The sequence below is a fragment of the Rissa tridactyla genome, chromosome 8, assembly GCF_028500815.1.
Source record: "Rissa tridactyla isolate bRisTri1 chromosome 8, bRisTri1.patW.cur.20221130, whole genome shotgun sequence".
In the NCBI taxonomy this organism is placed as follows: domain Eukaryota; kingdom Metazoa; phylum Chordata; class Aves; order Charadriiformes; family Laridae; genus Rissa; species Rissa tridactyla.
This window is the reverse complement of record NC_071473.1, coordinates 17,953,956-17,976,260: the sequence shown is the minus strand read 5'-3', so window position 1 is coordinate 17,976,260 and position 22,305 is coordinate 17,953,956. Positions and strand designations below refer to the sequence as shown.

Below are 22,305 nucleotides of genomic sequence, written 5' to 3'. Positions count from 1 at the left end.
TGAGCTGCACGGGGCTGTGTTTCTACCCATCTTGCCTTTATTTATTTACTTTCTCGTGGTAGAACCCAAGTCTTGAAGTGAGAGACGGAGTCCGTTCTTCTAGCGGGTCTCGTAGTTGCAGCCCCCGCGCCTTTGCTGCCGCTGTGCTCGCTATGGGGGAGCCGTCAAGGGATGCGGCAGGAAAGGCAGAGAGGCCGTTGGTGCGGGACAACTGGTGTCTCCAGTTTGACTTAAGCTGGAGATACTTGGGAATACTCTTCCCCTCACATCACGTGGGTTTCATTTAGCCAGAAAATCAGATTAGTTACAAATTAACTGCTGGAATAGCAGGAAATGAGAGGGGAAGCACCAGGGATCCGTTTTGGCTGGATCTGCAAAAATCAGTGAAATCTTGCTGTTGGGCAGGTAGCGGGAAGCAAAGTGCGGAGATGCGATGGCTGACGCACAGCAGTTTGTCAAACCAATTAAAACGAGGAAATCGATGGAGGGAAAATTGTGTTCTTGGGCTTTTTTTTTTTTTTTTTTCAGTTTTATTTGGTTAGTCGAGGCTTTGCAGGTTACAAAAAGACCACGGCAGAGCAGTTAACGTTCTCCAGCTAATGGCCTAATGCAGGCACGTTCCGGTATTAAGCTCGTAGCAAAACTGCACCTGCTCCTTGAGCAGCCGCATTTGAGAGTCTGTTATCTATCAAGGCCTTTCTTGATCCCTTAGAACAATCCTGGGATTGAAAAACTGTATTTTAGGAGTCTTTGTTTCAGCCTTTTTACTGCCCAAAGTAGTTTCTTCGCAAAGGTCTTTCTACAGTTCATTCATCTGTAAATCCTGGTGGGTAATTGAATAAGCTCAGCTGTGCTAATTTTTTCTTCTTCCTCCTTTCTTCTTTTTTGCTCTGTTAAATATTCCCTCAGTCCGTTCCTCCTGACACACATCCAGATTGCCGTGCCTTTTTCCTTTAAGGAGAGACATGTGTAGCTTTAAACCTCTTTGAATACTAGAGGACACGGAGTGTTTCTGTGGTTTAACTGTGAGGATGCTCAAAGAGTAAATTCTAAAAAAGTAGGAAAGAGAGAAGGGAGAAAAGGAAGAACAGTCAAAGCCCCAAACCTGCTTCTGTGGGCAAGGGGATGCTCAGGATCAGCTAAAAATTGGTGTGAGCTGAAAGGAAGTACGTTATTGCACCGTCACAGAAAACATACTTGTGCAGATACCCAGTCTCTCTGCTTTCAGCTTTACTGTGGTGTTAGTGGGGAACGGGAAAAGAGGGATATTTTATTTTACGTACAAGAAAAATAAAATCTCACTGCATACAAGCCATCAAATTGTCCTCCTCGTAGCCGAGGTAACTAAAAGCCTGGTGTGCCAGTCGGAGCCTGGAGCTTTCAGAATAACCTTTTTGTGTGTGTGTCATTCCCAAGGGCTGCTGGTTTGGGGTCCAAGGGAGACCTGCTTGTCCCCTTTTCTGCTGCTCTACTGTGGTGGCGAGGGCTTTCTGCTGGGCTCTGGTGTGCTCTCCTCCGCTGGTCAGGCTCTGCCCCAAGCCTGGGAACTCCAGGTGCTTAACTGGGGAGAGCCTCTTCTACAGCCCCCGTAACTCCCCGTCTCCAGGCAGCAAAAGCTGGATTCGGTGAAACGGCCTTTCCCATCCCAGTGAGCGCTGGGATGGGGGTCCTGGTCAGAGCATGTATTAATAGGCTGCTAAAAATGGAGGGTTGTTGCTTAAATCATACCTTATCTTTCTCTCTTTTTTTTTTTTCTTTCCTTTTTTTCTCCCCTTTCTCTTTTGTTTGTTTTGTGTTTGTTTTTTTGTTTTTTTTTTTTTTAACTCTTGATCAGAACCGACCTTCCTTTCTCCAGTGTGTTGGGATCTTTACAGCAGCCCATGCCGCAGCGCCTCGCCTGTTCCACCCGAACTGCCCGTGCCACTGGCTTGGACCTAACCTAGGATAAATCCGTGGCCGGGGGCGGGGGGGAACCATGGGGAGCTCTGCCTCATCGCTGGCCGCAGAGACGGAGTCGGACCATGGCTTCACTAGCGCACCCTACCCGGGGCACCCAGCCGTGAGCTGGTATAGGAGTAGTCACAGTGGCCCCGTTTGGGAAAGTGCCCTTATAACGCGGCAGCATCAGCATTTACACCACCGGGTGCGAAGGTAAGGAGGAGGGGAAGGAGCCTGCTTACCTGCTTACCTCTCAGCTTGAATCCGGGACGGTGCGTTTGGGAAATAAGTTGCTTTGCATCCTATTGGGTGTCAGGTCCTTTCATTCAGAGGCTCAGTTCAATTCCTCCTGAAAGCTGGAGGCGAATTTCCACCGATTTGCGTGATGCCAAGCCATGTCCTTTTTACAGGGCTGCTGATGTCTCCTGCAGAATGGACTGCAGGATTCATCCCAGCTCTTCCTCACACACCTAAATTGGGAAGGTGGCTGCCTGGGAATGGGATCTCAGTTCCTTTAATGAGTTTGCCCTGTTCTTGTGGCTCCTCTTCTTTCCCACCGCCTCACTACACTGTAGGTGTCTGTCAGCCTGAAACCACGACAGTGTCACAGGCGGAGGATTGTCATTCCAGGTTGGGTGATGATAAGTAGCAAGAATTTCTGAAGTCAAAAGAGCAAGAAAAGCTGTTTTCATGCAAAAGCAGTGAAATGCTTTTCAATACCAGATCCAGGGGAATGAAAGACACCAAAGCAGCGTTCCTCTGAAAAAGAGCTCAGTGTTTCCAGCCCTCTGTTTCTGTCCCTCCTTGATAAAATCAGCCCCTCAAATATGTCTCTGAGGCATTGCCTCTGCCCCTTCCCCATCAGCCACTTGGCAGTGAGGAATTTTTCTTCGTGTTGGAGGGCTGGCGTCCTGCATTCAGTCTCTGACAGGTTGAGAGGTATGTCAAAAGCATCTAAAAATCCTCTGCCCGGGGGCTTGGCTACAGAGGCTGCCGTGTTTTGTGCTAATAATATTTGAGCCTTTGCCTAATGCCTGCTTTGTGTAGATTCCGGCCTGGTTGGGTGTTTGTACTTGCTTGAGTCTGTTTGGAGCCGCTAGTCTTTTAGGAATAGCTGCTTGCTTCTGAGTGTCCCCGAGCTGTTGTGGCTTTCCACTGGAGGCGTTTGCTGTGATGGCCATGTAGTATCTGTTGTGTAGTCCTCGTTTGGTTTTTTTTGTTGTACCTCTCTGCTGCCGCACATCCCAGCGAGGCTGCCTCAGGGTGTCTGGTGCACGACTCCGGGAGACCCCCGGGCAAACAACGTCCCGCTTTGCTCCTTTGTAGCCCTGTCTTGGGTTTCCTTGTTGAGCTGGTAACGGTGTGAAACCAATTAGCTGTTGTCTTTGCTCTCAGTCACGGACTCGAGTTCCTAGCAATGCCCAAGAGGCCTTTAAAAAGGCTGTTTTGTGCAGTTCACGGTGTCTGTTGCTGTGTGGACCAACCTTTGTGGCTGGCCCACGGTCCTGGTCGGTCATCTGTGCTGTGTAGGTTTGTCCCCTCTTGTTTAGAGGGATCCTGCCAACAGAGCTGGGTCCTTCCTGCGGGATTATTCCTTCCCGGCTGCTGGTTTGGCCTCTGTTGCCTTGAAGAGTTGGGGAAGGTGTGGGTGGCTCCCACCACGAGATGAATACCCCGGTGTGGCCGTATGCAGCCGGCGCTGGGGTTTAGGAGCTCCCAGTGCAAAGGTGGCACTGAAAAGGTCGTGTCTCTGCAGCCTCATGTTTGCCAGCTGAGACCCCTCGTGATTCTAAGTCTGTAGCTTGGAGAAGCTTGAGAAACCAAGTGAAATCTTGACACGTGGAAATAAATTTCCTGCAGAACCAGCCTTCACGGTGGAGCGGATGTCGGGGCAAGAACAGGAACTGCCGGTCTCAGTGCAGATAAAGCCGGTGTCCTGTTAGGACAGGAGTGGTTTTTCTGATAATTATGTATTTCCCCTGCTAAAGGGAGAAGAGAACTCATCCCGGCTGATTGCTGCATGGTTCCTGGAGACAGGAAAATCACTGGCCGTGATTCGCTGAGCAGTGTATTGCGTGGGAAGAACTCGCTTTAGGCAGCGATTATGGAAGTGGGTTCAAAAGACCTGCTGAGATCAGCCAGGCTGTCAGGCATCAAAGTACCCGCTGTTCCCATGGCGAGACGGGTGAAACAAGAGGGTGAAGAAGCAGCGGATGATTGATTTCCAGAGAGGAACAGATAAATATATTCCTTTAAAAAATTAAGTAGATCAATAGAACAAGTCCAGGTAGGTAACCCTGCCTCTGAATATCCTCATCCCTGGAGTTGTGTTGGGTAGGAAGGAAGTGGAGTACTGGGGAGTCAATTTGAGGCTGGACAGGAGTTCTGGGATAGACTTTGCTTTTCCTGCTGATTTCCTGTCCCTGCCTGTGGCTGCCTTCGGAGCTGATAATGCTTTGGCCGCTCTAGAGTGGCACAGAGCCAAGCCTGCTGTGCTCTGTCTCATGCCTCGGGGATGAACGCAGACCTCCCTTGGCAGGGAAACAGGGACGCGAGTACTTTCACGAGTGACTTTGGTCTGTACTTGGTGGGGGAATTCGGGGAGGCTTCCCTCATGGTTGGGTGGGAATAATCCATGCTGTTTGGCTTTTGAGATTCTAGAAGCTGAGAGGAGGCTGTGTTGTCTCCTGTGTTGTCTGGGTGAGGCTGGTGCTCTGGAGCTGCCTGTCTGCTGGAGACAGGTGGACAGGGAGGGAGAAGGAAAAAGGGCCTTAATGGCAGAAGCAGTAGTCTTGTGACATCCAGATTCGAGTCCCTGGTCTCTTCTGGGCCAGGCTGCACAGTCTCTTTCTATGTGTCAGCGTCGCACCTTTTAAACAGGAGCGCGTTCCTGCCTTCCCAAGCATGCCAGGAGGACATAGCTACTTGAAGACTGAAGGTACCGAGTGTTACGTGTGTGTTTGTTAGAGGGATCTTATTGCTGAAATCTCTGTTTAGGGCAAAGATGTTCCTTTCAAATACTTCCTTGGTAGCTGGGTGTAGCCAGACAAATTCTGGCTTATTTACAGGTGCCCTTTGGTGGCTCCTTGCTCATAAGCTTAAAGGTGTTTGGCCTGGGCTGTTGTTGGATGAGAATGTTCAGCTGAGCCTCCAGACCCATCACGGCCGAGCTTCTTGCCATGACAAACCCTTCATGAAGCTGACAGCAGCAAAGTGCAGTGCCACAAGTCCAGGTGCTGGTGGTAGGACATATCTCCTACCACCAATTGCTGCTGCAATTGAATCGTTTGGGAGGTGTGGGCTCATGGTCGCTTCTCCTCCTGCTGGAAGTGGTGGTGGCAGCTCTTCAGTGTCCGTCCTTCCATATCAGTAAGATGTTAGGAGGGAATTAGGGCACTGGACTGTCTCCCAGGTGAGATTTAAGGGAGCGTTTCTGCTCACCTAGTCTTCATTCCTCAGCATTCATAAAGAGGGACAACAGGGTCCTGTCCTGGTCAAATTCTTGATGGGACCCAGAGAAGAACGGGATCTTGATGGGACCAGTAGAGAGATGGGTCTCTTCCTGGCTGGACCTGCTGGGTTCCTGTGGCCCTTCTGGTGAGGTCCCTGCCAGAGCTGAGCATGTGTTAGCACCAGGCTGGTGGGCCGGGAGGGTTCCTGGTTTGCAGAGCGCTTTGGAAGTCTTGTGAAGGGTTCATGGCACTGAGAATTGCTTGAGTTCACTCTGCTCAGGAGAGGCTTTTTGAAGAAAGCGTCGCAAGATCTGCGCGGCTGAATCGAAGCGTCTCTGCCCACCACTCAGTTTGGCTGATGCTGTCTGAGCTCTTTCCTTTGCCAGAGAATGTGCATTTTCTGGGGTTTCCCGCAGCATTCTGCAAAGGCTTGGTATTTTTCTATAAAAGCCTCTTCAGAATGAAATACCTCTGGGCCTCAATGGTTATGCAGGGAGGATCAGACTATCTTTTTTTTTTTTTTTTTAAATGCTAAAAATATATAAATCTGTCTGCTTTTAGAGGGAAGCAAGGAGACTTGCTTTTGTTGTTGGCAGCTGGTGGGAGGGTGCTTGCTGAGCCCCCCCAGCTCTCCAGAACCATCACTTAATTCTGGAGAGAAACCCAGAGCGGGGCATCCGTGACCTCGGTGTTTGTGACCCCCGTGGCTTAAATGTGTGGGGGGAAAAAAAGCAAGTCAAAACTGCTGGGCAGCATCACCCAGTCCTGTCTCGGGGGCTTGGAGCCATCTTGAGGCTGGTGGAGATGTTAACAAGGGGACAGTGGCATACTGGTGGGTCGGAGGGGGGATGCGGTGGTGTGCAGCCCCTTCCCTCCCTCCTGTGTTGTGGCCCTTCACCTCCAAGCGTGGCATAAGCAGAAGTGGCGTCTGGAGGATGTGTTTCTTCTTGGGGAAACCAAGGCCCAGAGGGGAAGTGAGACATCTGGGAAGAGACGGAGACCTTATAGCAACCTTCCAGTTCCTAAAGGGGACCTACAGGAGAGATGAGAAGGGACTCTGGATCAGGGAGGGCAGCCATGGGACGAGGGGGAACGGTTTTACACTGCAAGAGGGGAGATTGAGATGAGATCTGAGGAAGAAATTGTTTGCTGTGAGGGTGGTGAGCCCCTGTCCCAGGTTGCCCAGAGAAGCTGTGGCTGCCCCATCCCTGGAGGTGTTCAAGGCCAGGTTGGAGGGGGCTTGGAGCAACGTGGTGTGGTGGGAGGTGTCCCTGCCCAGGGCAGGGGGTTGGCACTGGGTGGTCTTTAAGGTCCCTTCCAACCCAAACCGTTCTATGATTCTGTGAAAAGCTACTGGTACAGCACCAGGTGACGCTGCAGGGTTTCCCTGCTTCTGTTGCCTGTCATCGGATCTCAGGTCCGACATCAGCCTCAGGAGGTCTGGCAGCCTCGGTGGGCCAGTGTTGGTGCTCTTTGGAGTACAGTTACCACGACAGAGCTGGGGCTGGGGCTGTGGGTTGGGACAGGCACAGCTCCCTGGTTTTTATCAGCAATCTGCTTGATTTTGGGCGTGCTCAGAGAGTTGGTTTTGCACCTTGCAAGAATCACAGACTGGTTGAGGTTGGAAGGGACCTCTGGGGTCGAGCTGGTCCAACTCCCCTCCCAAACCTCCATGCAAAGAACAGACACGTGTGTGGCTGTGGAAAAGCTGGGGATAACCAAATCTGCTCTGACTCTATATCCACAGAGGAGGGATGAGGAGGGGAAAAAGGGACTACTCTTCCAAACCACAGGGGTACTAGCATCAGCTCCGATGCCTGTGCATCACACTGGAGTGGAGCTCGTGTTCCCCGGGTGCTGCAGTGAGGTGTATGCGTCCCCGTGTGGGTTGTGCTCCCTCTGGAAGTTGTTGTGGCGTGGAATCCCAGGAATCACCTGGGATTTGGTAGTGCAATGCTGCTGCAGGTTGTCGTGGATACCTGCTTGATGGGAACGTTGGGCTTGTAACTGTTTGCTCGCCAGTTCTCACCCAAGGACGCGGCAGCTGGAATGGTATCTTGCTCAAGAAAGTGTGCGGTGCCAAGGAGTTGGCAGCGTGGTGTGCTGTTTCAACTGCCTGAGGCTTCCAGTCCTGCCCGTCCGCTTTCCACGCTGGCTGCTCCAGCAGTCCGCACACTTACAAAGCCTCTTAGTTGTTTAAATTGAGCCTATTTATAGCTCTGGAGCTGTGGAGAACTTGGAGGATAGTGCAGAGTAGCAGAGACCGAAGTTCTGGATAGGTACACAAACAAATTCTCCCTTTGCTCCCTGTCTGCCCCCCAGCCTTCCCCATCTGCACATTCCACACGTGCAGATAACAGGGCAATCCTGCCCGCTCACCCTCTCCAAAGAAAGGGCAAAATCCAGGACACGGAGTCAATCGGAGATCGTGTGCTCGTCTTACCCAGTGGGGCTGGCTAAAATCTGAACAGAAATGTCTGAAGCCCTTGCCTGGACCGTTGCTGTCACAGCATGGAGAGCACAGTGGACCTGTCCCTTCAATAGTGCAATAGTGCCAACCCTAAGAAAGGAGAGCAGTGCCTTTGCCTGGTTTTGGGGCGCTCCTGACACTGCAATAGCTGAGCACTCATGCTCCCAGGGATGTAGGTTCAGGTCCTTTTCCAAGCGCAGGCGTTGGGTAATTTTGCTTTGGTGCTCTCAGGACGCCACACTGCATGAATCATGGAATCACAAGAACGGTTTGGGTTGGAAGGGACCTTAAAGATCACCCAGTGCCAACCCCCTGCCCTGGGCAGGGACACCTCCCACCACACCAGGTTGCTCCAAGCCCCGTCCAACCTGCCCTTGAACACCTCCAGGGATGGGGCAGCCACAGCTTCTCTGGGCAACCTGGGACAGGGGCTCACCACCCTCACAGCAAACAATTTCTTCCTCAGATCTCATCTCAATCTCCCCTTTTGCAGTGTAAAACCGCTCCCCCTCGTCCCATGGGTCCCCTCCCTGATCCAGAGTCCCTCCCCAGCTTTCCTGGAGCCCCTTTAGGGACTGGAAGGGGCTCCAAGGTCTCCCTGGAACCTTCCCTTCTCCAGGCTGAACCCCCCCAGCTCTCTCGGCCTGTCCTCACAGCAGAGGGGCTCCAGCCCTCCCAGCATCTCCGGGGCCTCCTCTGGCCCCGCTCCACCAGCTCCGTGTCCTTCTTGTGCTGAGGAAAAAGAGGACGAAGAGAGTTAGCATCCAGCTTTGGCCGTACCTAGATCTGTGGCCCTCTCCTCTTCATCTCTTTTGGGAAGAGATCCTGAAGATGCAATTTTGCTGTGAAGGAAACAGGCCTCTTGTGCTCTCTGCAGCAGCAATGTGTGGTAGGAGGGCCTGGTAGAGCCCTTTGGTGCTCATTTTGTATCAGGCATGTTTCCAGATGCAGGTTTTGGGGGTGGGGTGGGAAAGGGATTGGTAGGTGGTGAATTTATTTTTGTTTTTCATTTTTTTTTAAGAGCAGAGAAGAGTAAGAGGAGCAAGAGCAGGGATTTTTTCAGAGCAACCCTTCGGCATTGCTCCCCTGACTTTTTGTGGCTGCGGAGGCAGGAGCTTGGTCTAGTGTTGCATGGAAAATCACTTGCACCCCGGAGAGGTGTCACACAAGTAGCCTGGGGCTGTGAAGCGGTCTCAGTCCTCCAGAAGGAGCTGATGGATGGATGCAGTGACAGCAGGAAGCTCAGGAGCCTGGCTGAGCTGCTGCAAGGAAGGAGAAAACGTAGGAAAGTGTATGTGTGTGGGTAATTTCTTCTTGATACTGGCCCAGGTTGCCCGGAGAAGCTGTGGCTGCCCCATCCCTGGAGGTGTTCAAGGGCAGGTTGCAGGGGGCTTGGAGCAACCTGGTGTGGTGGGAGGTGTCCCTGCCCAGGGCAGGGGGTTGGAACTAGATGGTCTTTAAGGTCTCTTCCAACCCAAACCATTCTGTGATTCTTTTCCCAGGGTCACGAAAAAGACCTCGGGTGGAAACTACAAGCCCACCTAATGTTGTGCAGCTTCTGTCCTGGAGGGAGATGGGTCTGCATTAACCTCATGCTCCTGCTGTTGTGGGCCATTGAGAGGGGGGTGAGGGCAAGAACTGCCTCCTGTTTTCTGCCCGTGGGGTGGGCAGGGAGCTCCTTGCCCCTCTGAGCTGTTCAGTGCTGCCCAGTTCCAGCCATTTCTGTGTTCCTTCCAGCGCTCATTGCTTTCCTCCAAAATCATCAGGTACTAGTTGCTGCAAAAGGTACATGCTGGGATTTCTCTGATGGGTGACAGCTTGACACCAGTGGCTCTGGGCTCGTGTCTCCGACTAACGCGATTCAGAAATGGGGAAGAATGGGAGACACAGAGCTGCAGTCTCCCTTTGCCCGCCTCCACCGGCCGCTGCTGGCGGTGGCACTGAAAGGCTGCGTTGATGCCATCTCGGCTGGAGGCTGGTGCTCGTGCGTGGAGGAGACAGAGGGGAGCGCGTACCCACAAACCCTCTGCAGGCCTTTGTTCCCTCGGGTGAAACAGCCCCCCCCCCCGGTGCGGGGCTGCCACAAACAGAAGGGCAGTTGTTTGGGGACACGGGGAGGGAAGATGAGCTGTGGTCTGACGCTGTTTGCATTTGGCGAGCTGGGGCTGCATCTGCCTGTCCCTGCCCAGGGATCCATAACCCGCCCGGGTAGCTGTGCCGTGTATCAGCCGCTCTCCTCAACAAAGTGCCCTGGGCTTTTATTTGAATTGGGTGCCTTCCCGTGCTTCACGCCCTGCCGTGCCTGCCAGCCTTCCCGCTCTGCCTGGTGCTGGCAAGGCAGCCGTAACGCAGCCGGCAGCCCGTGTGTCTCACAGCATCCCTGCCCGCAAGCATCACTGAATCCCTGTGAGGGGTAGGTGCTGAAGGTCACCGTGAGGAGGTGCGAAGAACTGATCTGAAGAGAAAGAAGCTGCTCCTGCGTTACAGATGGCATTTATGAGGCTGCAGCAGGACATTCAAACCAGAAGGAAAGTTGAAGTGAAGTGTGAACGCAGCCCCGCAGCCCTTCTGGATGGCGGTGGGACGATCAGCAGGAGAGCCGGGGCAGCATGTGGGGTGAGGATGAGAGTTTGGGCTACGGGTGCTTGAAGGCTGCCAAGTTGGCAGCTTGCGGGGAGCCGGAGGGGCCTCGCCTGCCCTTGCCCAGAGCAGCGCAGAGCTCAGCTTTGGCTCCAGACGCGTGGGTTCCAGCCCCGCTGCTCCCAGCCCTCAGAGTGGTATCGCATCCGAGGGCTGGTAATTACGTAGAGCTGAGCTCCTGCATTTCACAGCATCACAGAATGGTGGGGGTTAGAAGGGACCTCTGGAGATCACCCAGTCCAACCCCCTGCCAGAGCAGGGTCACCAGAGCAGGTTGCACAGGAACGCGTCCAGGTGGGATTTGAATGTCTTCAGAGACAGGAGACTCCACCACCTCTCTGGGCAGCCTGTGCCAGGGCTCTGCCACCCTCAAAGGAAAGAAGTTTTTCCTCATGTTGAGATGGAATTCCCTGTGTTCCAGTTTGTGCCCATTGCCCCTTGTCCTGTCACTGGGCACCACTGAGAATAGAGCCTGGCCCCATTCTCCTGACACCCACCCTTTAGCTATTGATGAGATCCCCTCTCGGTCTTCTCCAGGCTGAACAGCCCCAGGTCTCTCAGCCTTTCCTCAGCACAGAGATGCTCCAGGCCCTTGATAATCTCTGTAGCCTCTGCTGTCCCCTCTCCAGCAGTTCCCTGTCCTTCTTAAACCAGGGAGCCCAAAACTGGACCCAGCACTGCAGAGGCCACTGGTGGCCTCACCAGGGCAGAGCAGAGGGGGAGGATGACCTCCCTCCACCTGCTGGCCATGCTCTTCTTGATGCCCCCCAGGATGCCATTGGCCTTCTTAGCTCCAATTTGAAGTGCAGCAGATTCACTAGAGCAAAAGGAGATGTTGGGAGGCTGGTTCTTGCCACCTTGCAGGGTGGAGGGGACAGGGTGTCCGTGCACCCCAGCCTTCTGTAGCGTTCCCAGCTGTGAGTGGAGAGAAGGTGGACACAAGCAGGATCTTTCATCTTCCTGAAAACCTGATTTTAACCTGCATACCTTGGAAAAGTGAAACTATAGCTAGATAGGTAGGTAGGTAGATAGGTGGGTGTATGTGTGTGTGTGTGTAGGTATGTATATGTATTTTTCCTCCTGTTTCCTTGGGCCGCCAAGGAATAGACACCTTTTATTCAGAGCCCTGGTGTTGGCTGCCACGTGCCCCATGGACTTCTCATCAGACCTGTGCCACCAACTGCAGCAAATGGGTCCTCTGTAACCTTCCCCGCTGAGGAGCTGAGGCTCCTCCTGCTGCCGTACCCCGCAGCTGGGGTGTCTGTCTGCGGGAGGGACAAATATGGAAACACTTGGTGCTTACTGAAATGTGGAAGAGATTTTTTTTGTTTGTTTTTTTTCAGGAGCTGCAGGCTTGCAGCCGGTGGCCCAGAACGGACTGATGACTGATGCTGTGCTGGTTTTGTGCCCAGCAGCCTCCATGGCACATGCAGCAACGTGTGTTGGGCACGTCATTGTTTTACACCCCCTCCCCGGAGCATCTCCTAGCAAAGCCTGGCCTGTTTTCCTTGGGTTGTCTTTTCCTACAGCAAATGTTTAGATGCTTTGCATCCTTTGGACGTGCTGGGGTGGGCACCGCAGCCCCTAGCTCTCCCAGTGCCTGTGTTGGAGGGACTGTGGTGACGCGGTGGGGATGGCATGGCAGCTGACAGCCCCCATCTGTCTTGTGCAGTGTCTCAGCTTGCTGCAGGCGGGGCATGCGTGCTCTCCCTCTCCTCTGTCCCACCTCTGTAGGTTGACAGTGATGTCCTTCAGGTTGTCCTTGAGGAGCATGTGTGCTGAGGTTACCCAAGAGCTGCCGGTGACTTGAAGAGGTTCAGGAGCTTTAACTGAGGGCGGGAGCTGCCCTCCTTGGTAGAAAGGGCTGCGTTCTGCCACGGGGAAGGGACACTGAGCTGTTAGAGGAGCCCCAGCATGGATTGCCGTGATGGCAGGATGCTTCTCTGTGACAAGTAGACACGTGAGGGTTAATTGCACATGCTCAAGCCAGGAGCATCTTCTAAATTCCAGCTGTCAAAGCACTAACTTAAGTATGTGTCATCTTTACGAGGCAGTAAACAGTACTACAGTCTGAATTACCGAGTCCAGAGGCCTCCAGGGTACAGTATAACTCCTAGGGGCTTCCCTGGTAATTACTGCCTGACTAACTGCAGGAGAAGTCGGCCAGATGTGTTGCTGGCTCAGTTAAGGTGGCAGTAGCTCTAGAGCATGGGACATGAACAGAAGGAGCAGGTTGGGGTGCTGGATGGCCCTGTGGCTCAGCACAGTGTCGTTCTGCTCTGCTCCTGGCCCTTCCAGCCGCACATAACCCACCCAATCCTCCGAGAAGCCACAGAAACCCAACTTGGCCACCTGAATCTGAGGCCAAGCCTGGGTTCCTGCGTTGAACCTTTGTTTGATGGAGCGGTGGGCTTCTGAAGTGGTGCAGAGCTCTCGAGTCCTCCTGGAGCTCCTTGGCTTGCCCACGGGTGATCTTGTGTGACATTGCAGCTGCCCTGGGTGGCCTCGAGGCACTGCTCACTGCCATGTTGCATTGGGGACAGTGGGGCAGGAAGGTGCAGGAGAGGGTTTTGGGCTGGTGGGGATCACAGCATGCTGAAGGACTCTTCTCACTGGTGGCTGTGCCACAGAGGGCATAGGTCTGGATTGGCTCTGCACATCCAGGGTTATTTTATACGTGCACACTGGAACTGAGGATTGGCCCAGGGCTGTCCTGGAAGCCATCTGTGCAAGGAAATGAAAATGGCAAGTGGTCAGGGCAAAAGGAAGCATTCACAGCCAAGCCACAGTAAGATCAGTGTGTTTTATCCCACTGAGCTTCTTGGGAACTGTTGATAATTGTCCCTTCTAAAGTTCAGGCACATAAGAAAGAGAAGTAAATGACCTTTATAGGTCAGCTGCACACACGCAAACGGATCCATTGCTGTTGGTGGGACTCAGCCTGTGCACTGGATCTCACCTTCTCTCATGTCCCTTGCAAGAAGGAACTGGGCTCTGCTGCTGGCTGGAGCCCCACGAGAAGGTACTTCGGTAGCAGGGCTTGAGAGCTCAGGGATGCCTGTGTTGGATTGGTATTTTGGACTCTCATTAAATTGCCCTGTGGTGTTTTCTGTAATGAGATGTGAATCCTCGAGGCTGGCCTGTCTCTCTGTGTAAAGAGCAGGAACGCTGAGGTGGTGAAAGACCAAAGTCTCCTTGGATGTAATCCTGAATTTCCTCCATGGTTTCAGCAGCACGGGACAGAGCAGCTGGCTCAGGGTGGGGTGAGTTTCCCTGATGTCAAGAGGAAGCTGTTCCATTAAAGTTCCCTAAAGAGGTTTTGCTTTTGATTTTTTTGAAGGTCACGTATCAGCATCCAGTCCTGCAGAGCAGAGACAGGATTCCTTGAGAGCTGCAAGGCACTTTGACCTTTCCTTGCCTTCTCCTCAGAGGAGGACCCCCCTCAGTGGGGGTCTCGGTGGGGGAATTCTGTGGCTCTTCGCACATGGAGGGATATTGATCCATGACTTCGGCCTTTTCCCTGCAGATCTGCTGTGTAGAGCTGGCAAGCTCCTGGAGGTACAGGCGGTAATTTAGCTCACCTCGGCAGGTAGGAATGGTGTTTAACCAGTGCTGGAATGAAAAGGTAGAAGGCAGGGGGTGACATTTGGGGTGAGGGTGTCCCTTCTCCTCTCCTCTGGAGCCTTGGTGGCTGCAGTGTGGAAGTTCTGGGATCAGCCACCAGCCTGTGGATGCCCTGGACCTTTCGTGCCATTCTCGGCCCTGCTGTATTTCTTGAGCCTGACGCTTACGCTGCTGTGGATGGAGATGGATGGATTTCTATTAACCGTACCTTCCGTGTGCCCCCCTGTGATGCAAGCCCAGGCATTAGCATTGCAGGAACTGAAGGCTGGAGCGCAGCAGCTGGAAATGCGGAGTGATTTATTCAATGGAGATGTGAGAGATGGGAGCAGACAGCTTTGGATTTTGCTCCTGATCTGTTTCCCCTCCCTCCCATCTCTTTCGTTCTCTCTTTCTCTTCCCCCACCACTCTTCCAATTTTATTTTAACAGCACTACAAATTGCAGCGTAAATCTTAGCTGAGCAGCAATTCGGGTTGGTGGCCACCAGTAAATCTCCTCTTTCAGCCTCCTCCCCATGCGAGAGGGAAGTTGCACTGGGAGTAAGGTGAGTCCCAAGTGTGCCTGGTTTACAGTCCCATCAGGTTTTATCATAGAATGGTTTAGGTTGGAAGGGACCTTAAAGATCACCCAGTGCCACCCCCTGCCCTGGGCAGGGACACCTCCCACCACACCAGGTTGCTCCAAGCCCCCTCCAACCTGCCCTTGAACACCTCCAGGGATGGGGCAGCCACAGCTTCTCTGGGCAACCTGGGACAGGGGCTTACCGCCATCACAGCCAAGAATTCCTGCCTGAGATCTCATCTCAATCTCCCCTCTTGCAGTGTAAAACCCTTCCCCCTCGTCCCATGGCTCCCCTCCCTGATCCAGAGTCCCTCCCCAGCTTTCCTGGAGCCCCTTTAGGGACTGGAAGGGGCTCCAAGGTCTCCCTGGAGCCTTCTCTTCTCCAGGCTGAACCCCCCCAGCTCTCTCAGCCTGTCCTCACAGCAGAGGGACTCCAGCCCTCCCAGGATCTTTGTGGCCCCATTTTCCTGGCTTTTTCCAGTTACTGTAGCATGTTTAGCCTTAGTCCACATCTCTTTAGTCCTGGGAAACAGGAAAATTCTTCTCCCACCACAGCCTCCAGTGCTAGCACCTGGTGTGTTGGAAATGGGTGTAAGGGATGCTATCATACATTGAAAATGCTGTTGTTCAGGTGTGTGACATCTAAAGTTGTTCCCTGTTCTGAAAGATAAAAGAAGGTGGTCTTCACCTGGATCTGTACTTCCAAAGTACCCTGCATACCCAGGTGCTCTTGTTTTGGGATGCGGAATGCATGTGTCCTTTGCAGGCTGTGCTGGGAAGAATGGCGGAGCATAGTCCTGTGTGGTGTGTGAAGGGCAATGTCTTTGCCATTTGATTCGCACAGGGGATCTATCTGCACGCTCCCACCCCAGGAGCCGTTTGTCCTGGCAAACGTGTTTCCCAGCTGCCCGTACTGTCTCCATGGATATGTGCTCCATCTGTGTTTGTAGCCCCCCTTCCCCACCACGCTTGAGCTTGGCCACCCTGCATTGAGGCCAGGTATTACGAGAGTAGAATAAAAGTACAGACCGTGCCTTCGTCTGGAAGCTGGCTGTGAAGCTTCAAAGGCATTTTCCATCTTGGGTTCTTAAAACACGGCGCAAGTGTTGAAAGACGCCGGGATAGGTCTGCCTGATGTCAACGAGACTTGCTTTTTGTGTGATGTACCAGTGAGAAAACCAAGGTGCAAAGGGGACGGGCATCTGCTGCAGGAGTGTCTTAAAAACCAGGGAGGTTCTGGGGGTTTGGAGTAGCTGGGATTTTTGCGGAGGAGAAGCACAGTCCCTGTGTTGTCTAGGGACTGCAGGGCTCTGACTCCAGATGGCCACCTCGCCCTTGCCCCGCTCTGTTCTGCAGGGAGCACAGTCTCTTTTGAGGTAGACCACAGGCCCTCACTTAAAAAGAAATTCCTTAATTGGCTTAAAGACAGAGAAATGAAAACAACAAGTAGAGCTGCTTCTTCATCCAGCTTGCTTTCTTCTCCAGGGGTTGCTTTTGAAGTGATTGTTCAAACACACCTCAGGTGTGGGTAGCTAAATGGGGGGAATCAAGTATCCTTTGGTCCCCAGAGTCCACCCTCCTTGCTGAAGCTGTCCCAGCTCCTCAGATGAGAGAGCAGCTTAATGAGTTCAGTTTCTTACTCCTTGCCTCGCCGCCTCCCCTCCCTGCTGAGAGCGGGGAAGTCTGTCTTGTAAAACATAACGATAAAAATCAGCCCCATCGGTGCTTTCTTTCCTTCCCTTCCCGCTTCCTCAGGTTCGTAGCAGTGAAAGGGCTCCTTCTCTTTCCGTGCCTCCATGCTGAGATCTTCCTCCAAAGAGCAGCCTGTGCTCCGATTCTCCAGGGCCTGTTTCAAATGGGGCCTGGAGAGAGGTGATGAAGGCTTATTTGAAGAATCACCATGCCCAGGTCTCTGAACTCCTCCAGTGGTACCACGGCTGCTGCTTCTTCACCTGGGGTGAAGGACATGTCAGCAGGTTTCTGGGACAGCTTTCCCTGTTGGGATCCTTTCCTACCCCAAAGAAACTGGGCTGCTGTGTTGCAGGATACCTTTTTTCAGCTGGGCTAACCCAACGCATGCACAGAGCCTGCTGTGATGTGTTCGTGAAATTGGGGTAGTGGAGACACTCTCTCTAAGTAGCGTGTACTACCTACAGTACGTACTGTACTGTGTCCAGCTCTGGAGCCCTCAGCACAAGAAGGGCACGGAGCTGTTGGAGTGGGGCCAGAGGAGGCCCCAAAGATGCTGGGAGGGCCGGAGCCCCTCTGCTGTGAGGACAGGCTGAGAGAGCTGGGGGGGTTCAGCCTGGAGAAGAGAAGGCTCCGGGGAGACCTTGGAGCCCCTTCCAGTCCCTAAAGGGGCTCCAGGAAAGCTGGGGAGGGACTCTGGATCAGGGAGGGGAGCCATGGGACGAGGGGGAATGGTTTTAAAGTGGAAGAGGGGAGATTTAGATTAGGTATTTGGAAGAAATTTTTCATTCTGAGGGTGGTGAGCCCCTGTCCCAGGTTGCCCAGAGAAGCTGTGGCTGCCCCATCCCTGGAGGTGTTCAAGGGCAGGTTGGAGGGGGCTTGGAGCAACCTGGTGTGGTGGGAGGTGTCCCTGCCCAGGGCAGGGGGTGACACTGGGTGGTCTTTAAGGTCCCTTCCAACTCTAACCATTCTGTGATTCAATAAGCCATTCTGTGATTCTATAAGCCTTTTTGCACCTACCCCTGGGGTGCTTTCTAGATTGGAGGGAGCACGGAGCTCCCTGCCTGCCTCGGTCCTTGCGTGCAGGCAGTGCTGGCCGTGCCCAGTCTGTCCTTAGCCAGGGCTCCCCAGGTTGTAGAGGGAGCAGCCACAGCTTGATCCAGCATGAATACTCTGCTTCCAAGGACCCTGTGTAGCTGCTTCAGCGCCTGGTTAGATGGTGTTTAACCTGATGTCTGGCTCTGGCCGTGTCCTGGAGATTGGACCTTCATCCTGTTCAGGGGGTGGCAGAAAGGGAACAGGAGTCCCGATGATCTCCTGGGCTGGTATAAATCTCCTCGCTAGCGCTGCAGGACCTAGTGTGATGTAGGTGAGGAGCTGAAAACTCATTCACAGCCCTTGGTCTGCTGTTTGCAGACAGAGGTGGTTCTCCGCTCCTCTGTGGCCAGGCGCTGGTGTCTGGGTGCTCAGAGGCGCTGGTAGCTCTCTGAATCCCAGGCTCAGATGCATATTTTGTTCTCTTAAGATTCCCCCCACATACATAAACAAACCCTTTAATAGCTGTAATAAGCCATATGCCCCTGTTATTTAAATAGAATAAATAAAGTTGGAAAAGCCTCCCAGGAGCATCTGGAACTTCACCACCTGTGGAAAATCGGCAGTTAAAGGAGCTGTATCCATAGCAGAGAGCGGGGAGAAGAGCCCATAAAGACGGTGTCAGTGGAAAAAGAGGAGTGTGTGAGAGTCTTTCATCTTCCCGTTGGCAGCGCTCAGATGCGGCTCCAGCTGCTTTCTGTTCTGTGATGCAGGGAAGTGTGTGCTCCCACACTCGGTTATCGCTGTTCGCAAGGAGCAGGTCTGGTTTGACCCAAAGGTTTGGAAATCATTATACTAACAAGGAGGAATAATTCAGAGGATGGTGAAGGATCATTGCCAGGACTTGAGAAATTCATGTTTGGTTGCTGGACTCGTCTTAGACTTAGTGGTTGGGCAGGATCCTTGGTCTGTCAGTGCCTGTCTAGATAAGAGATCCCATGGGAGGAGAATCCAAGGCTCTTCCAAAGCGCCGCTCTCTGTGGCAGGCGCAGGGCTGCACAGGTATGTGTGGAGAAGCATGTGCAGGTGTGAAGTCTTTAGTTCTTTCAGATGCTGGCGCTCTTTCTTAGGCTGCAGTGGGAAAATCATTCCCAGTTGCATCCAGGCTTCCCCAGATGGTGCGTGGAAAGAGGGAATCTGGCAGCTAGGCAGGAGTTGCAAGCTAAGGAGACGGCCATATCTGTCCATTCGCTGGAGACCAAATGGACGTTGGGAGTTATGTTGCTTCCAGAGGAGGCTTCTGTGCTGCTGCCTCTTCTCTCTTGGTAATCCAGACGCCTAACATCCCAGATCCTTCTTGTTACAGCTCCGCTACAAGTTAAGAGCTTCAGTTTCCTGGCCTCCTGGACTGTGAACACTCCACGGCCAACTTGAACGTTGCTTACAAACTCAAGACGCAAATATGCCCATCCCGCCTGTGCCGCGTTGCTGGGCGCTCCATACCACCGTGTCTCATCCCAGAGGCGCTTGTGCCCAAACCTTCAACCCCTTTCGAGGCTGCAGTGTTGAGACGTGAACCCTCTAGAGAAGGGTACACCAGGGGTGTCCCAGGGGTGCCGCGCTGTGTGTCCCGGTGCCGCGTTGAGTCGCTACTCCTCGCTGGCAGCCCCGGGTGTGGATGACAAGCGGCAATGGCTGGCTAGCACACACCGTGCTTGCTTGCCACTGGGATTCCAGCTGGGTAGACAGGTATCTTTTGCAGCCCGGTTATTCTTCTGCATTGCTGATGGTCTCCCTGCGTGAGTGATGCATATATCACTTGACTGCTGGTACCCTCCCCTCTCCGCTCCGGCACGTAAGGCTCCGTGTGGTACACCAGCTTTGACAGAAAGGGCCAACCCCGCTGCAGGCTTTCACCGTTTGTCAGAACAAATTGCTTCTTCCTCCTATTGCGTGGAGGAGATGCTGGTTCATTTGCCCTGAGTCTGAAGAGGACCTGAGGTGGCTTCTCCCCTCCTTGTTTTTCCTCCTCCCCCCGAGCCTGCAAGGAGAGCAGAGCCTGCTGGCTGCAGCACAGTAGCAGACACCCAAACCCACAGCTGATGCAGCAACAAATTTTGTGCAGTCTTGCGTTCATCTGCTTGACCTGACATAACCTGGGAACAGAGCTGGAGACGGCGCGGGTGATCCAAGATCGGGAAAGGCTGGAGCTGTCTGTGAGGTTGGTGGGGTTTATTGGTGTTGAAAGCCTCCACTCTCCATGCGGGCCCTGGTACCCCAGCTGACCACGCAAGCCCTTGGCCCCACATCACCCAAGGTCGGCAAAGCGTGGAGGGACATGGCTCCGGTGCAGCAGGCTGCACCAAGCCTTTGGGAAAGTTTTTTCCAGGACCTGGTAGTGAATGTGAGTGCACTTGGAAGTTGCGTGTGGAGCCAGGGACTCAGTGGAAAGAGTGAGCGTGTGCATGTGTGGGCAAACTCCAACACGCAGGTCATCTGGGACGTCGTCCTGGGCTTCTGCTCTGCGCGTCGAGATCCTCCTCTGGGACTGGTGTTCTCTGGAGGGGTTGCAGATGTGGTTCCTGAAGTAGAAGAGAGGACATTCAGGTTTGCCCTCTGCCTTCTGATCTCCTGTCTCCAAAGGAGTTGAGAGATAGCAGGGCTTGCTGGTTGGTGGCATTGGCTCTGGGAGGAACCTCCATCCTCGCCTTTCCCCTCGCTGCCCGGTGACATTTGTAGTGTGGCCGCGGTGGCTTTGATTACCATGCCCCGATCCAACCACGCGAGGGGCTATGGCTTGGCCGACTCGGATCGGCTCCAGGGATGTTGGGAGTTGCCAGAGTTCCTCTCTCTTCCTCTGTCCCTTGGCAATCTTTCTTTCTTTCTGCAGATCAGTGCAAAGCTTGTTGGCTGGGTTATTAAGCGTGAGCTGCTTTCCTCGGGCACAGGACTGGCTTAGCTTTTCATTAAGGCCGGTTAATCACCCTGAAGAGAGCCTGACAGCCACTGGCGATGGACCACAGTGCCCTGCTGCCTTCTCTCTTGCTGGTGGGTGCAAGGTTCTGCCCACAGTGCCCCGAGCGTGGCTGGTAGCTGCAGGGGGGTCACTGGGTGGTCTGGGACAGTGGGATGGCGCCGCTGCAGAGCTCGGCAGTGTGGGCTTGGGCCCTGGGAAGTTTCCTCGTTCGCAGCTCTGCCAGGAGCCAGGACAACGGCCAAGTTAAAGCCCCAGGAGAGGAGGAGGAGGAGGAGGCCGGGGGCTCTGCATGCCCACGCTCTCCTTAGTGTCAGACCTGAGGGAAAGACGAGTCTTTGTCTCTCTCTCCAGCCCAAATGGTACCAAGCTCTTGACGACTGTTGTTTTTTTCCTAATTGTACCTTGGAGCTATGCCTTGATTTATTTCTTTTAAAGGGAGAATTTAGGGAAAAAGATGGCTGTTTCTCAAGCAAATAGCAGCCTGCCCCGTGCAGCTGATTACAGGCAGGGCTGGGAACTGGTGAGACAAGAGAGGGGCTTGGCGGCATTCTCCCACCTCCTTCCCCGTGGTTGTGCCTGTGTTGCGATAGCTCCCACCACCCCACAAGCCCTGCGGGGCCACGCGAGGGGGCAGGCGGTCCTCTCCAGCCTTGTATGCCTTCCTCCAACAGCGGTATTTTGCCTTTCTGGCGTCAAAGGCAGCAAACAGCTTTGAATTTCCTTTTCATCCTGGGAAGAAAGGATTGAATTTACTCTCTGAAAGTACAGGGCGGTGTTTTGGAGCTGAGCTGGTGGCACTGGCTGTGAGCATGGGGTGGAGCTGCTCACAGAGCATCACCCGCAGCTCCTCAAACCTGTCCTGTGCCACGCTCTTCAGACACGAGACATCCTAAGAGATGTCCTCTAGTCCATTTTCTCCCACATTTCATCTGAAATCCTTAAGCTTTGAGCTTTTCTTGGCTGTCCATCCCACTCTTCCTGACCCGAGCATCGTAGATAATCATTGATACGAAGCTGCCCCCATCCTGTTGTCTCTGAGCAGACGTTCCTGTGGCCAGTCTGCAGGGTTGGGGAGCAGATATCTCACTCTGGGCTTGGTGAGAAGGGCTGCTGGCAGGGCCTGGGGCAGAGCCAGCCCAGCAGGCCTGCAATGGAGATGGTTAAGGGGCAATAACAGAGGAGGCAGCTCAGAAGACGACCCCTCGACCAGCGGATTTGAGGGAGTGGCACACATCCTTGATGGAGGAAAAAAGGACATGTCTTCTCAGTATGTCAGCCTCGTTTAAGTCTTGGCGATGTGTTGAAGACAGCAAAGTCTTGCCCTTCTTCCTCGCTGGGCAAAAGACATGGTGTGAAGGGGATATTCCGCAGCCTCCCTGGATGCCATTCATTGGCTACTGTTAATGCTCGGAGAGAGGCATTAACCCTACACTGCTCTTCCTTGGGATCTGCTCCTGGTTCATTATTCTTACCAACTTTAGTCCCATTTTTAAAGGGCACAATTTCTGTTGGCTTCCTAAATTAAAACTTGCCACGATTTGAAATGATTTGGTGTAATAGTAGTAGTAAAGAACATCATCTTCCCAGCTGTTTCTCCCCAGCATCTTGCTTGTCCTCCTAGATCTGGTATGTTGGTCATGAATCCTCTCACTGTTGCTCTTGATCTCCCCTGATTTCTATACGTCTTGTGCTAGCCTAACTTCAGTGGTGGCTTGGAGATCCTGATGGGACTGGCGTCTTCATGATGTGTCCTACTCACGTGTTCAGGTTTAAACTGCTCACCAGTTTGTCCGGATCAGCAGGGAGCCCTCGTGACTGCAAGAGGAGAGGCTGCCTCCAGGGTGTGATTTGGCTTCATGTTGCTCGAGGTGTGTTTGTCCTCGGGTTCCTGTGGGCGCAGGAGGCCATTAGGTGCTCCTG

At 53.4% G+C, this 22,305-nt stretch overlaps 1 protein-coding gene across 13 annotated transcripts in view; it reads left to right on the top strand.

Annotated features, from left to right (window-relative positions):
- CAPN15 (calpain 15) overlaps positions 1-22,305 on the top strand; it is a 66,963-nt gene that overhangs the window by 15,400 nt on the left and 29,258 nt on the right. For 5 of the 13 annotated variants that reach the window (XM_054211893.1, XM_054211892.1, XM_054211895.1 and 2 more), the window contains one exon: positions 1,835-2,151. The exons of 4 other annotated variants lie outside the window; for them this stretch is intronic. In XM_054211893.1, the coding sequence (XP_054067868.1) occupies positions 1,976-2,151 (176 nt within the window). In that variant the 5' untranslated portion in view covers positions 1,835-1,975. Of the gene's footprint in view, positions 1-1,834; positions 2,152-3,926; positions 4,226-14,555; positions 14,668-17,357; positions 19,630-22,305 lie in introns of those variants that run through there. 4 more of the 13 variants (XM_054211901.1, XM_054211903.1, XM_054211904.1 and 1 more) reach the window with 4 other exon arrangements.